The sequence below is a fragment of the Dermacentor variabilis genome, chromosome 4, assembly GCF_050947875.1.
Source record: "Dermacentor variabilis isolate Ectoservices chromosome 4, ASM5094787v1, whole genome shotgun sequence".
Classification (NCBI taxonomy): Eukaryota; Metazoa; Arthropoda; class Arachnida; order Ixodida; family Ixodidae; genus Dermacentor; species Dermacentor variabilis.
The window spans coordinates 28,408,401-28,421,607 of NC_134571.1; the positions used below are offsets into that span (position 1 = coordinate 28,408,401).

Here is a 13,207-nt window from a genome sequence, read left to right on the forward strand (position 1 = left end):
AAACATTACGGTTCATAAGTTGCTGCTGCCGGGGTTGAGGGGGGGGGGGGGGGGTGAGCAGCGTGTGAAGCCAAAGCCACAAAGAAAAAGAAACTATGGTGAAGCAGTCAGGTATCTTCGAATACTATCGCGTTCCACTCTTAAAGGCGAAGCTTAAGCGTCCTCCAAATTTATTTTTCTCCCGTCTGGTTTCGTGCGCCATTGAGGTGCGACGCCGGTCGCGGCGCTCCTGATCAAGCCAGCCTAAAGTTATGTAGAGTAAATCTACGCCAGCCTTCATACGCACGCCTACTCCCATCGCTTGAGCGTGTGGGAGTGTGCGTGAAGGCTCCTCACGCCACCTTTGTGAGACGCCTAACAGCGCCCAGAGCGATGTTTCTGCTGCGCCGTAGCAGTTGCCTCGCGTGCTGTTTGTCGCCGGCAAGTCGCCGCAACGCTCAACCTTGCTATATGTGTCAATGCTTCGCCCTTGGGGCGAAACGCAATTTTTACGCGCGCGCGTACATGCCCCGTCTGTGAAATCGGCGAGACTACGTGTGTCGCCGCGAGGGAAGCGAGCGCCGGAGGAGGAAGGCGCCTGGAGGTGGAGAAGAGAACCGCGCGCCGGGGAAAGTACGGAACGCGACGATGATGATGATGATGATGATGATGATGATGATGATGATGATGATTTATTGGCATCCCCTTTGATACAGGTGGTGACAAACAGCCACCTAGCCCGCATGGGTTACTCAGGTATGCTATTCATGCTTTTTATTCTAGCATTTTTGTACATATCTATTTGATAGTTTTTCTCTTCCTCAAAACTTCTCTACTTGGTACCGTCACGCATTCCTGTAACTAATCCGGTCGTATTCCCTGCTCTTCCCTGCTTTTCTTCACTCAATAGTCAAAACGCCTCTTGCTTATTTCGACTGCTGACCGGTTCATGTTTCCGTCCACCTTAAACTCGAGCGCTTCTGGAAGGTGTACGTTGCCTACGGTTCTCACTGGGTGAATCCCTTCGCATTCCATTAGGATGCGATGAATGGTCTCCGGATTTTTGCTGCAACTATATGGCGCATGCGTCATATAGTTGCGAATGCTTGCTCCGGTATGTTTTTGTCCTTAGGCAACCAGCTTGAGCCTCAAACAGCTAGGCACTTCCCTTCGTGTTATCTTACCGATTTTCCATTCTAATTTCTTTCTTCATAATCTTGTAAACCTCCATGGTTTTTTTTGTTTCAATTCTTTGCACCCAATCCACTGTCTCGGTTTGTCTGATTTTCTTTCTGATGACTCCTAGCCGTCTACTTACAGTTTCAATTATACTGTACTAAGTTTCCAACTTTCTTGACCTCTCCCTCAATTTTGTGTCCATGCCTTTCAGGTACAGGTACTTGTGCACTTTAGCCACCATTTATTTTGATCCATGTCCGCAAGTCTTTCTTCAAAACTAATATTTATCTGCGCTTCTCTGACTTCAAACGATGCCCAACCTATGTCACCCTGCACCACCTCATTTGTGGTTTTGTCGTGGGCTCCCAAAGTCAACCGGCCTACCGATTTTTGGTTAATTTCCAGCCCCGACAAGATATCCGATTTTAAACACAGAATGCTCGGTGATCTACAGACTGACCCTTAATCAAAGACTCTTAACAAGAAGAGCAAGAAGGAGAAGAAGGAGAAGAAGGGGGAAATGAATAGTGTGAATAGTGCGTTAGAAAATTTATTGAAATAATAAAGATTGTGCATTTCCTTACAATGTCTTACCACCTTTCCAAATGACACTTTAAACTTTGTAAAAATTAAAATAAAAAGGAATAAAAGCGTACAAAATAAGAATTTGCCTTGAAAAGACCGCCACACTTACACACAATCACAACATTTTAAAAACATTAGATGCGCAATACACAAAAAGGGAATATAGCACCCATGCACTTTCGCGTAGCTCGCGTTCATGAATTGAAATGTCACCGTAATCTTGTTTCTAGTCGCGTATATTTGGCCGTTCTGCGTTACGTATCTATTTTTAACCTTTGACTGTTCGTTAGAAGTTTGCTGCTAAGTTGATAACGCACATGCTTGGATAGCGCAGTTTGTAGCCATTAATGTGTCGCCGTAGAGAATTGAACGTACTAAGTGTGAACATTGGTGTTATATCCGGTGCTTTTCGAAATCCACTGTAGCGAAGCAACTGTGTTTTCTAGCGTGGCCTTGATCACCTTTTAAGGAAAGAAACAAGGGAGAGGGGTGCGAAGCGATGCGGGTGCGAAGCACGCGTTCCTTGCGGTCCACATGAGAACTCTTCTTTTCCCCAAAACGAGGAAGTCTTTAACGACTTCCTCGTTCTTGTCTTTTGAGATCCTCATAGGAGCGACGTGTCTTGATTTGAGAACTCAAGCTAGACGGCATGTCTGCCGGTCGCGAGCATTTCCTAGCATGAACGGCCTGCTTCGGGCTTTCACAATAGATCGCAGTCCTGCCGTGACCACGAGAGAAATGTACACGCGCGCACCACGCACCGCGCGTATTTGCTCATGCAGCTGGGGACGCGCGAGCCCGCATGGGGAGACTGGCCCACGAGGCAAACAATGACTTTCCGTGGGGAGACGCGCCAAATCGATACCTTTCTTATCGGTGCCGCCGGCTTTGTCTCAGTAGCGCTCCAGAGGTCGTTACGGCGCATAGACGGAGATCTAGCCGGGCACGCAAGCCACCGAAATGCCGTTACCATGGCGACAGATTAAGTCATGTTGTGCATCTTTACCGATCTGTTTTTATTAGTATTTTTTTACGAGGGGTTCTTTCTCTGTGCATTTCCCATGTCGTAGTTGACCAGGACAGACCAGTATCTGCGGAAGGACGTAGTTGCTCCATGTGCTGCACTGTGCTACTTGGGTGGTGGCTACCTATTGCGCAATCGCGGCCAAGTAAAGACAGGGGCACAGTTTCTCTATCTTACTTTTATGCGCTGCTAAATTTATGCGGGCTAACGGATTCGGGGTTCTTTCTAATCGACGTTCTATGTTTAACATTGTCTGTCCATAGATTATCATGGAGTCTCTCTCTCTCTTTTTCTTTGCTACCGTCACCTCGTATACTGTCAAGTATACAGAAGCTTTTTCATTTGGCATTCACTGTGCAGCATGTTTATTTTTTATCTACCAAGATAAGTAAGAAATTACAATTTTATGCATCAAGCCCATGCAATAAAATCCTTAAAGTTCTTTCATCGAACTGCAGGAAGGACAAGCAATTGTTGGGAAACGTATTACGCAGACAGTGGTAAGATTAACCCTTCTAAAACTACATTTACGATGTTCAGCTCTACCTCTAAAACTTCAACCTATTCTCCAGCAATTATATTTCAATCACTTAAATTATATGCTGTTAAGCGATGTTCCTTCTGAGGCGTTGTTTTAGACTCAAAATTAATATAGTCTAAGCACATTTTGCACCTAAAACAAAAATGGCCTATGGGATAATAAACGTGCTAGGATACTTTAGCGGTCATACTTCACTGTCATTATACTACGCCTTCATTCACAGCCATTTTATTTACTGTGTATCATTCTGGCGTAACACGTATCCCACACATTTACTTACATTACAGCATTTACAAAACCAAGCCATCCGGTTAATTACCTTCCGTCCTTTCCGCGCCAACGACCTTGCACTCCTATGGGAATATAAGATCCTTCCGTTAACACTATGGTTGAATATCATCTAAGCATCACAGTATTCAAGAGTATAAGCAACCTCACTCCAATTAATGTATTTGACAAGGTATGTCTTTATAATTCGAATAACATCACGTTTGCTTCGAATAACGACCTTCCACTACCAGACGTACGCAGTAACTTTGGGAAACACACGGCCCAATTTGCAGCTGTAGCATTCTGGAATAACCTGCCTAACGATTTAAAACAATGTGTATCCTTCATTACATTAAAGAAAAAAAACTAATCATGTTTCTAATAGAAGGTTAACTTCACGATTTTCATGTTTACTAGTACTGTTTTGTTGTATGGGAATTATATTTAATAGTTGCGCTTGCTAGTCGTTGCTAATGTATAATCAATGTTGCTTACTCACTTCTCTTCATGCACCTCAAAACAGGAGGTCCCCTTGCAGTCTTAAGCTGTAGGACCTGCTTCTGTATATTCAACCCAATATGTACCACCTTTGTAAATAATAAACGCTCTTTTGATTTTATTTGATTGAAAGGCATTAGATGAACATTTGGACCGTGATATAGAGACGTGTTACGCGTGAGAACGGTGGCCCGGCGCAGATGGTTTCAAGACTAACACTAGGCCCATGTAGAATTAATATTTTTAAACAGAGATATACTGAGGACAGGATGGTTAGCCAAAATTCAGGCCATGCCATTTTCCGATATCCTAATTGAGTGTATGCGGCAGCCAATACGCGAACCTGGAAACCAGTCAATAAGACCGGGCGGAGAGCATAACACTGACTGCTGTTCGGCAGTCTATAGACCATTGTGAGAAGAGCTTTCGCAGTAGATAATCAATATTGCAATAACAGCGCAAAAGACTGGGCAAAGCAAAGCCGTCGCCGCAGGTGTCCGTGTAGTTTGACTAGCTTTTTCGAGTTAAGTTTCGTACATTACTGCAGACTAAAGGGAAGAAAGAAGCAGTAATTGTGAACACACGCGGAGGAATGTTAACTGACAGTCACAAGCGGTCCTACTGTCCAGTATCCTTTCTAACCCGATTTCTCCTACGCCAAGTGTTAGGTAGTCAACTAGTCAACTATGCGCGGCCTTGGTAAATCGCCTTGTCTTTCTTCCGGTCACCCACTATCTATCTATCTATCTATCTATCTATCTATCTATCTATCTATCTATCTATCTATCTATCTATCTATCTATCTATCTATCTATCTGTCTGTCTGTCTGTCTGTCTGTCTGTCTGTCTGTCTGTCTGTCTGTCTGTCTGTCTGTCTGTCTGTCTGTCTGTCTGTCTGTCTGTCTGTCTGTCTGTCTATCTATCTATCTATCTATCTATCTATCTATCTATCTATCTATCTATCTGTCTGTCTGTCTGTCTGTCTGTCTGTCTGTCTGTCTGTCTGTCTGTCTGTCTGTCTGTCTGTCTGTCTGTCTGTCTGTCTGTCTGTCTGTCTGTCTGTCAAAGTATAATAAAAAAATAACTGAAACAAAAAATATGTGGATAAACCAATCTTTCAATCAAAAACCGTTAATAAGAGAGAGAAAAGGAAAAGAGGGCTGGGAAGTTAATCTGAGCCCCATGAATTTTAGGTTAACCATGTTCCGCCTGGTTTGCTACCCTGTACACGAAGCATCCCGTTTTCACAAGAAGCAAGGTGTGAAAGTGCAATCATGTGAATCACCAGTAGTGAAGTCTGCACCAGTGTGGATATGCTAAGGCAAGCACAGCCCCGCACGTGACGTGGACTTCAACTTACCAATGTCGTCGTCTCTGAAGGGCACGGGCCTTCGGTTGAGCCAGAGAAGCCGGTTGCCGTCGATCCGAAGATCGAACATGTTGTACAGCAGCGCCAGGAGTGGAGCCAGCGGGAACGAAGCTGCGAACAGCTGCCACGTAAGCAAAAACGAATACCAAAAGTTGACATCCGTGGTGTTGTACGCAAGGCATTGTCAGAGACATATAGCGAAATAAAGAACAAAAAAAGCGTAGTGGAAGGACATATGAGCATTAGAAAGTTACTTCTCAGTCGTTAAAGGTTCTTTGGGCATGTTTAGTCTCCTGTCCGTGATTTTTCTCCGGATGCAGATCGTGCCCCTGTGTTTCACCGTGCGTTGACGTCACTATGACCGTGACGCCTTCTTTAGAGACTTTGTGCGACTGGCCACAACGAACATTCGAGGAGATGGCTTGAGGAATCATCATGGTTGAGAACATCTATTCCAGACACGTATAATGTACTCAAAGAAAGTATGAGGATCAGACACTAAATACTGAGGAAATCCCAAAAGTGTGTGAGTAGAGTATAAAGTTATGGAATAGTATAAAATTATTTTGTTATTTTCAATATACTTTCGCAATAGACCCGCCATGGTGACTCAATGGCTACGCCGTTGCGCTGCTGAACACACTGCTGGTTAGATTCTCAGCCACAGTGGCCGCATTCTAACGGGGACAAAATGCAAAAGCGCTCGTGTACCGTACTTTGGGTGCGGGTTAAACAACTCCAAAGTTAATGCGGAGTCCTCAACTACAGCATCCCTCATAACCCAATTTGCAGTTTCGGGATGTTAAATCCCACAATTTGAATTTCAAAATACAAGACGTTGCACAAGTAACAGTTGTGCATCATTGAAGTGCATCATTGACCATAGCTATACAGGGTGTCCCACGTAAGTTGAGCCAAACTTTAAAAGTATGCAATGACTACGTAGCTGAACAGAACCAAGGCAATGTTGTTTGCCGTCGCTTGGACATACTCAGATTATTTTTGTCATTCCGTCTAATTAGATAATTATACGTAATTACTTAAACAACTCGAATATTACAATTAGATGCCAAGTGTCAAATAGAAAATTTTAAAGCAACATGAAAAGCTCTTGATAATGTTTAAGTTGCTCAAAACGTGCTAAATAAAAGTATTTTTTCGAGCGTGAAACAAGCCTGCAAATAAATGCAAAGTGCCTGGAGCGCTCAGCCACACGGCGATTTTGCGCCTAAAGGGCTTATTTCCCCCAAATGTTTGCCTCGTTTTTTTTTGTCTGTTCGTGTCTATTTACACTTTCAGTTTCCCTGCACTCTATTGCCAACTTTCATGAACTCTTCTTCCATGCTGTGCTCGAGCTTTTCAGGTACAGATATCTGTGCATTTTATTCGGTCATTTAATTTCATCCCCGTTCCTGAGTTTCTCTTCAAAACTAATAAAAAGAAGAACCACCAGTGCCCACCGCGAAAAAGTTTTGAAACCATAATCTCCACAAGTTATTATTTTTTTTGACATGATAAATATGTTAGTGCGCAAATTATACTGGTCATACTTACTGGCAGTTCATTATAAGGGATGGAACAATAAACATCTTTTACATCGAATGAAAATTATTAAACACTCTAGAACGTAAATCATAAAGAAAGATACGTGCAAAAAAGGTAAGATAAAGACTTCCGGCCTTTTCATATGAAAAGGATCGTTTGCGTGTAAAGTGTTCAAGTTGCTCGAAAAACATAGCGAGAGTTTTTGTCCCAATTCTTCCAAACAATTATGTGTGTGAGACAGTTGACTTCACGTGTTCGACCAGTGAAAAATTGTTCTGGACAGTGCATCAAATTACGGAGACAGCTTAACAACGGGAAACTTTCTACGTGGCTTTTTTGCGCCTTTGTTATCCTCGTCCAGCGGAACACCTGGACAATAAGTTGACGAGGCAAAGTCTAAGGCTCAAACAGCATAGAAAGAAGCCTTACAGTGGAGGACGACCTCTTGTTTCAGTTTTCTTGCTATAGCAGTTGACAAGGAATTGTCTCCTGCCAGCAAAAAGTATGCTACAGTCTCTCTAAGGGAAAAGTTTCCCGAATACAACTGACAGCGCAGTATAACGTCGACTCCTTATGTGCAGCGCTCGGCCTCAGACTCGGGGTCAAATCGTAAAACTGAGAACAAGCGCGAGAAGCTCATAAGAGGACTTTGTAGGTTAATACTCGCAGCCGACACGGAGCACTTCGTCAGGGATGCGGACATACGTCACCCGCTGTGCGCGCATGGTTGCCGAAGGCTTTCATAGCTTCGTGTTTCACAGCTACGTGCTGATGCTTGCGCGGAAAACGTGATGTGCAGAAAGTTATTCGCACACTACAGTGCACCTTGTGAAGTGCCTTAGTTGCTCTTTATAACAGCCGATCCGTGCACCCTCCTGCGTGTACCCAGTGCTCACTGCCTCCTCATTTCTCTCTCACTCTTCCCCTTTTCCCTCATGCCAAGTGTAGAGCAGCAAAGCAGACTCATTCGGTTGGTCTCGCTGCCTTTCCAATCCTTGCTTCCTCTCTGCCTGCTGATGCGTCAGTATAATCGCAGCCACTGTAAGTCCGTTGCTTCTGGGAGAAGCTGCATATTGTCACGGAAGAGGCGTACGTACTTCCACGCAGAGCTCAGGATTCTACTCCCATGTCCAAGTGATGGATGAACACCCCGGAAATACGCGAGCACCTCCGAAGACAACACCCTATGGTGTGTACCATAAACATCAGTTCTTAGTTCAGCGCTCGTGCCGTTCGTTTTGCGTTCTCGTGTACGTTGTCCTTCAAGCAATGCTGCTTTAATATGTCGATTCAAGTGGCCCGTCCACTGGCGCTGAAGTATCCTGATTTTGCACTCATGACTATGGAAGCGCGAAAAGGCGCAAGACGTTGAAGAACGGGCGACGATTGTTTTCTGTCATTACTTCATAATTACATTGTCATTATGTCATGATTGTCATCGTGAGTGTTATTATTATGATTACAGAGCTAAGACCATTTTATCGCTACGCCATTTATCATTAAAATTCATTTCAAATAAGTTCCTTATTTTTACAGCGTTCCTTAATTTGTGCATATGCTTCAAGGCTTTTTGTGGCGGTTTACGTTCGTAAACGTTAGAGAGAGTCTCGCCTCGCTCAAAATAGTTAATGTCAACGGCGAGCACAGTAGCTCCATTAGTAGCATGTCTGACACCTTGGCCTTTTGCATTTAAGGTTCCGGTAAAATAACAAAAATGGTCGCCAAAATCTTGCTGGCATAATCTCAGCCGCGAAAGAAAAATAAATGCAAATTTAGACCAAAACAACAAAAGTGCCTCCGAATGTTCATTTGTCTTTTACCATGTTTTGACGTCTCCCTTTCATGTAGACTACGTTACGGACCTGTCGGAAACGTAAGACTTAATTTTTTTCATTCTCTCTTTTACGGAAGTAAGCAGTTAAGTCACGGGAAATCGGGTTCTTAAGTATAGCGTATACGTAGCGCGTCTCTCTAAAAAGGACTTCTTGGGCAAGTTGGTGATTAGGTTTCCTAGGCACACTACCAACTGTTTAATGACAGTCTGAAAAAAACGTATAGAAGAAAAGACAACTTCCGCTCATGCGCAGGGAGCCAAGGTGTGACAGAACAACATGGTCATGATAATACACTTTGTATAAAGCACATTTCTGCGGCATATAATGCGATAGATGTATCGCTGACACAACCAGACCCTTTCTTTTTAATATAAAACGCTTCCAACAACTCCCTTGCAGTTTGGTCCCTACTTTTGCCAAGAATCAATGCTTGTTCAAAGCATGGCGTACAACGACAGGCTTTACAGTGCGTAGGAAGATGCGCCTTGTCACACTTACCGATACTATTACGCTTCACTGTCTTCCTTTCTTCTGTCCCTTTTCAAGAAATGTATTTTGCGTCACAAAGTATACGTAGGCGTCACTCTCATTTCGCCAACTTTGAATGGTCGTTAAGAGTGCACGGGAAGAGATACGGAAATGGGGTTTGAGATCTAGAGAGTAACAAATATTAAAATATACCAGAAGCATGTGAAGCAGTCCATATCAGTGTAATTATATGCTAAGGATTGATTATTTGATGGCAGGGTGAATACAAAATTCATGTAGAAAGATATTAGAGAATCGACGCAGCATTGAGCAGGAGTGTTCCGCAAGCTCCTCGTGGTGGTTACATTTTTGTTGAAAATCATGGTGGAGTCTCAGGGTGGCCCCTGTTGGGGGTGACTCCCTCGGCCCAAGTGACGATTTTCAGTTGTTCCCCGAGCTCGGCAGCAGTCCTGAGTAAGGACTCCCATGTAAACTTAGAGGGGGCTGGCAAGAGCGTTTTTGGGGGAGGTGAACACCTGCATCCCCAGAGGATGTGGTCTTGTGTTGCCAATTCGTTCATGTTACAGTTTTGACATGTGGGGTTAAATTCCCCATTAGTGATAATCGCCAGTCTATGTGGACTGAGAAAAGAGTCTGTCTAAAGCCGGTGACGAACGGTGGCCTACTCTCTGGTAAGGTCCCGATGAGGCACCGGATAAGTGCGCCTCATTTACTATGGAGAATTAGCGAAAGCAGCTTAAGGTCAAACTGATTAACGCAGAAAGTGATGACTCAAGGATGCAAAGAGCCCACGTTCGTCGTCTTTATCTCTACGTACGTGTCCCACGCAGCAATTGCGCAGTAGGATTTGAATCCCAAACATCATTTCATTCTTAAAGACGGGCAACAGCGTTAAGAAAAATTGAAGAAATATTTTTCTTCAACTGCGAGGCTTTTCTTTCGAGGAACCCGTATGGGTTTCCTTTGTAGCAGCTAACTACGTTTGGGTGGACGTCTCATTTCCTCTTATTAATCACTTCTCTCCACCTTGCGTGTTTCCGCAGAGCTGTTTCGTCAAACTCTTGTCTTTGCCTCGAGTTGGTGACAAATTCGACTTCGCCCTGCCATCTACTAGCCGCTAGCTCAGATGGTAAAGCGGCTGGCCCGGAAAGGCGGTGGTCCCGGGTTCGAGTCCCGGACCAGGACGAATTTTCCTTCAACTGCGAGGCTTTTCTTTCGAGGAACCCATATGGCTTTCCTTTGTAGCACTTAGCTAGGTTTGGGTGGATGTCTCATTTGCCCTTATTAATTACTTGTCTCCACCTAACGGGTTTCCGCAGAACTATTACGTCAAAAAAAAAGTTGATTAAAAGTTGATCGACCCTATCACTCGTTGTTGAACGAATGCAGTGCGAGCCATTAGTTATTTGCACACCGAGTCAGCCCTTCTACGCTTCACTTTGCCAGGATGAGAGCGAAGAGGAAAATCATCCCGTGACGGTCTCCCCCCGTGCTGCGCCGAACCTTACTAGCAAGTGGTGGTCGACGCGGCGCGAAATCAGGGGGGCGTCGTCCACTGCTTGGACAGAAGCGCTCGGGTGGTCGATGCGCAAGTTGGTCGCTGCTGTCGCCATGACGATTCATGGCCGCTCATTGATTGGTCCCGACTTCCGGACTCTCTGCCTCACGAATGCGCCCCGCGTGTCATGCGAGAGAGAGGAGCCGCCGCTAATGCCAACACACCTGGACGCGGACCCCAATCAGTGTTTCCAATCAAACTAAATCGGGTTCTCGAGCGAAGCGGGGATATTGGGGGTAATGGTCAAGGCCTCGTGAACACAGGGCGGCCGGTCTTACAGCGCGTGCAACGTAATGACGATGCCCGGCTGAAGTGCGCGCTGAAATTAAGTTTCGTTTCCATAAACGCGTGCCCTTAAATGCTATATATTTCGTGTTTGCATGCGTTGGTAAAGATACGCCGATATTTTAACTCAAAGTACTTCACAGTATTTTCTCTTAGCAGCTTTTAGACCCCAATACTCTTCGATTATGGCTACGAATATCCTGCGGGAATTCTGTGAAATGAAGCTCTTCACCCGCGGCTCTATACTCACGCACTGGTCACATTTCTTTCTATTTCAAGCGTGTCCTTAGAGTTACCAGCACACAACATACAGCTCACATAATGTTTTTCCCAGAATTGATGCTGGCACGGACTTTCCTGCGTACAGCACAGCTCTCACCAAACACCAGTTCTCTTATATTGTGCTCTGCGTTATTTCTAACAAAACGCCGCATCGGTTCGCTAGGAATAACTTTGACCACGTGAGCTGAAGTTTCGATAGCAGGGTGTTCTTGCACATCCGTCTTACACTCCGCGGAACTACATCGATCGGTGATAGAGGACGACGAGTGACGACCCTGACACCGGTGCTAGCGTTTCGGCAAAAGCACATATCTTCATAATTTACAACAGTACAATCAAACAGGGACGGAGAAGGACACGAGAACGACAGGAACAAGGCGCTGACTTTTTATGAACCGCTATCAACTTGCCCAGTTTATTATTGTCCTATATATCTTAGTCAAGGCTGTCGTCCTTGTTAGGATGCACGAACGCTCTGTTTTCCAATGAGAGAAAGCCCGACATTTTAGCATTCCACACTCAACTACACTAGCTCACCGATTGTTGAACTCTACACATTCTCTAGAGACTTCTCACAAATTAGCAAAACATTCCTTCCCCACAAAGCGCAGAGCGTAAACGTTAGCGTCTCCACTCAGCGTGTGTTGAACAAACTAAACTCTTCCAGGGGTATCTGCTGCTTGGCGAAAACGTCTTCTTTTTTTTATTGCAATATAAACAAAAAGGGGGAAAAAACTTTTAGCATTTACTCATGACAGCGGCTGCTCGCTCTTTCCTCTTCTGGTTTTGACTACCATATATGGTAGTCACATTTTCTCCACAGAGTGTCAAAATATAAAAAGCCGTTTTTACGCAATATTGCTTCGTGAGAATTGGTGCCGGCCAACCGTGCCAGTCAAGAATATAGCAGAGGCGCCGGCAAGTGAAATAATTCTTACGGAAGAAAAAAAAGTTTTGTGAACGGGACCTGCGACGCTGTGAACCGGAAGGGAAGTGGGCGCTCACCATCAAGTATCCGTACTGGATGATCTTCTCGGCGAACTCATCCCTGCGGAACTCGGGATCGTCTTGCTTGTACAGCTCGCGCAGCAGGAAGTGCTGGTCGGAGACCTTCTCGTCCGCCACCCTGTACATGATTCCCCACTTGCGGAGCACCTTCTTCATCAGCCTGCACAGGCGCCGCCCGCCAGTGTGTCACCAAACATTTGCACTTGTGTGGTGCGCTTGGCGCGATGATCAGCGCAGTTGCTTGTAAGCAGTTATTGAGACTCAACTTAAGTCTCCGTGTACAGTGTTGTTGAAAGGAGCACTCAAATGTGCGGTTCTTACTTTGCTGGTGCCCCATGTGCAAGTGGTTGCGGAAGCAATATCAGTGCTCGGCACAGGAGCGTCGAAAGAAGTCAGCGCTACCGATCGCAAGTTATCTGCTGCAGATACAGGCAATTGTGCTTTTGCGGGAGAGCAAAATTTGAACATGCGCTGCACCCAAGTGTTCGTTTTAACAGTAGATCCCATTGTACTTGCATGAATAATGTCCTCACATGCTACTGCAAGTTGATTCGACGTCATACGACATAGGTCCCGCTTTACTATAAAAGTTACCACATGATTTTGGCAAAACTTGAAAGTATCGTGGAATGAAACTGCACTTGGGCACTTCTAACGATTTTTCATTTCGTTTCTTGCGCTGTGATAGGAAGTCAGATTTCACGCAGTTCTGCATTAGTATGCGAATTTTTATCTATATTTTATTCATCCTCTTCTTCTA

General features: G+C 44.8%; 1 protein-coding gene across 1 annotated transcript in view; it reads right to left on the reverse strand.

Moving 5' to 3' along the window:
* Window positions 1-13,207, reverse strand: part of LOC142578166 (anoctamin-7-like) — a 94,247-nt gene that overhangs the window by 26,880 nt on the left and 54,160 nt on the right. Inside the window, exons 16-17 of the mRNA XM_075687566.1 lie at window positions 12,445-12,607; window positions 5,437-5,566 (exon numbers count right to left, since the gene is read on the reverse strand). Of these exons, the coding sequence (XP_075543681.1) occupies window positions 5,437-5,566; window positions 12,445-12,607 (293 nt within the window). The remainder of the gene's footprint in view (window positions 1-5,436; window positions 5,567-12,444; window positions 12,608-13,207) is intronic.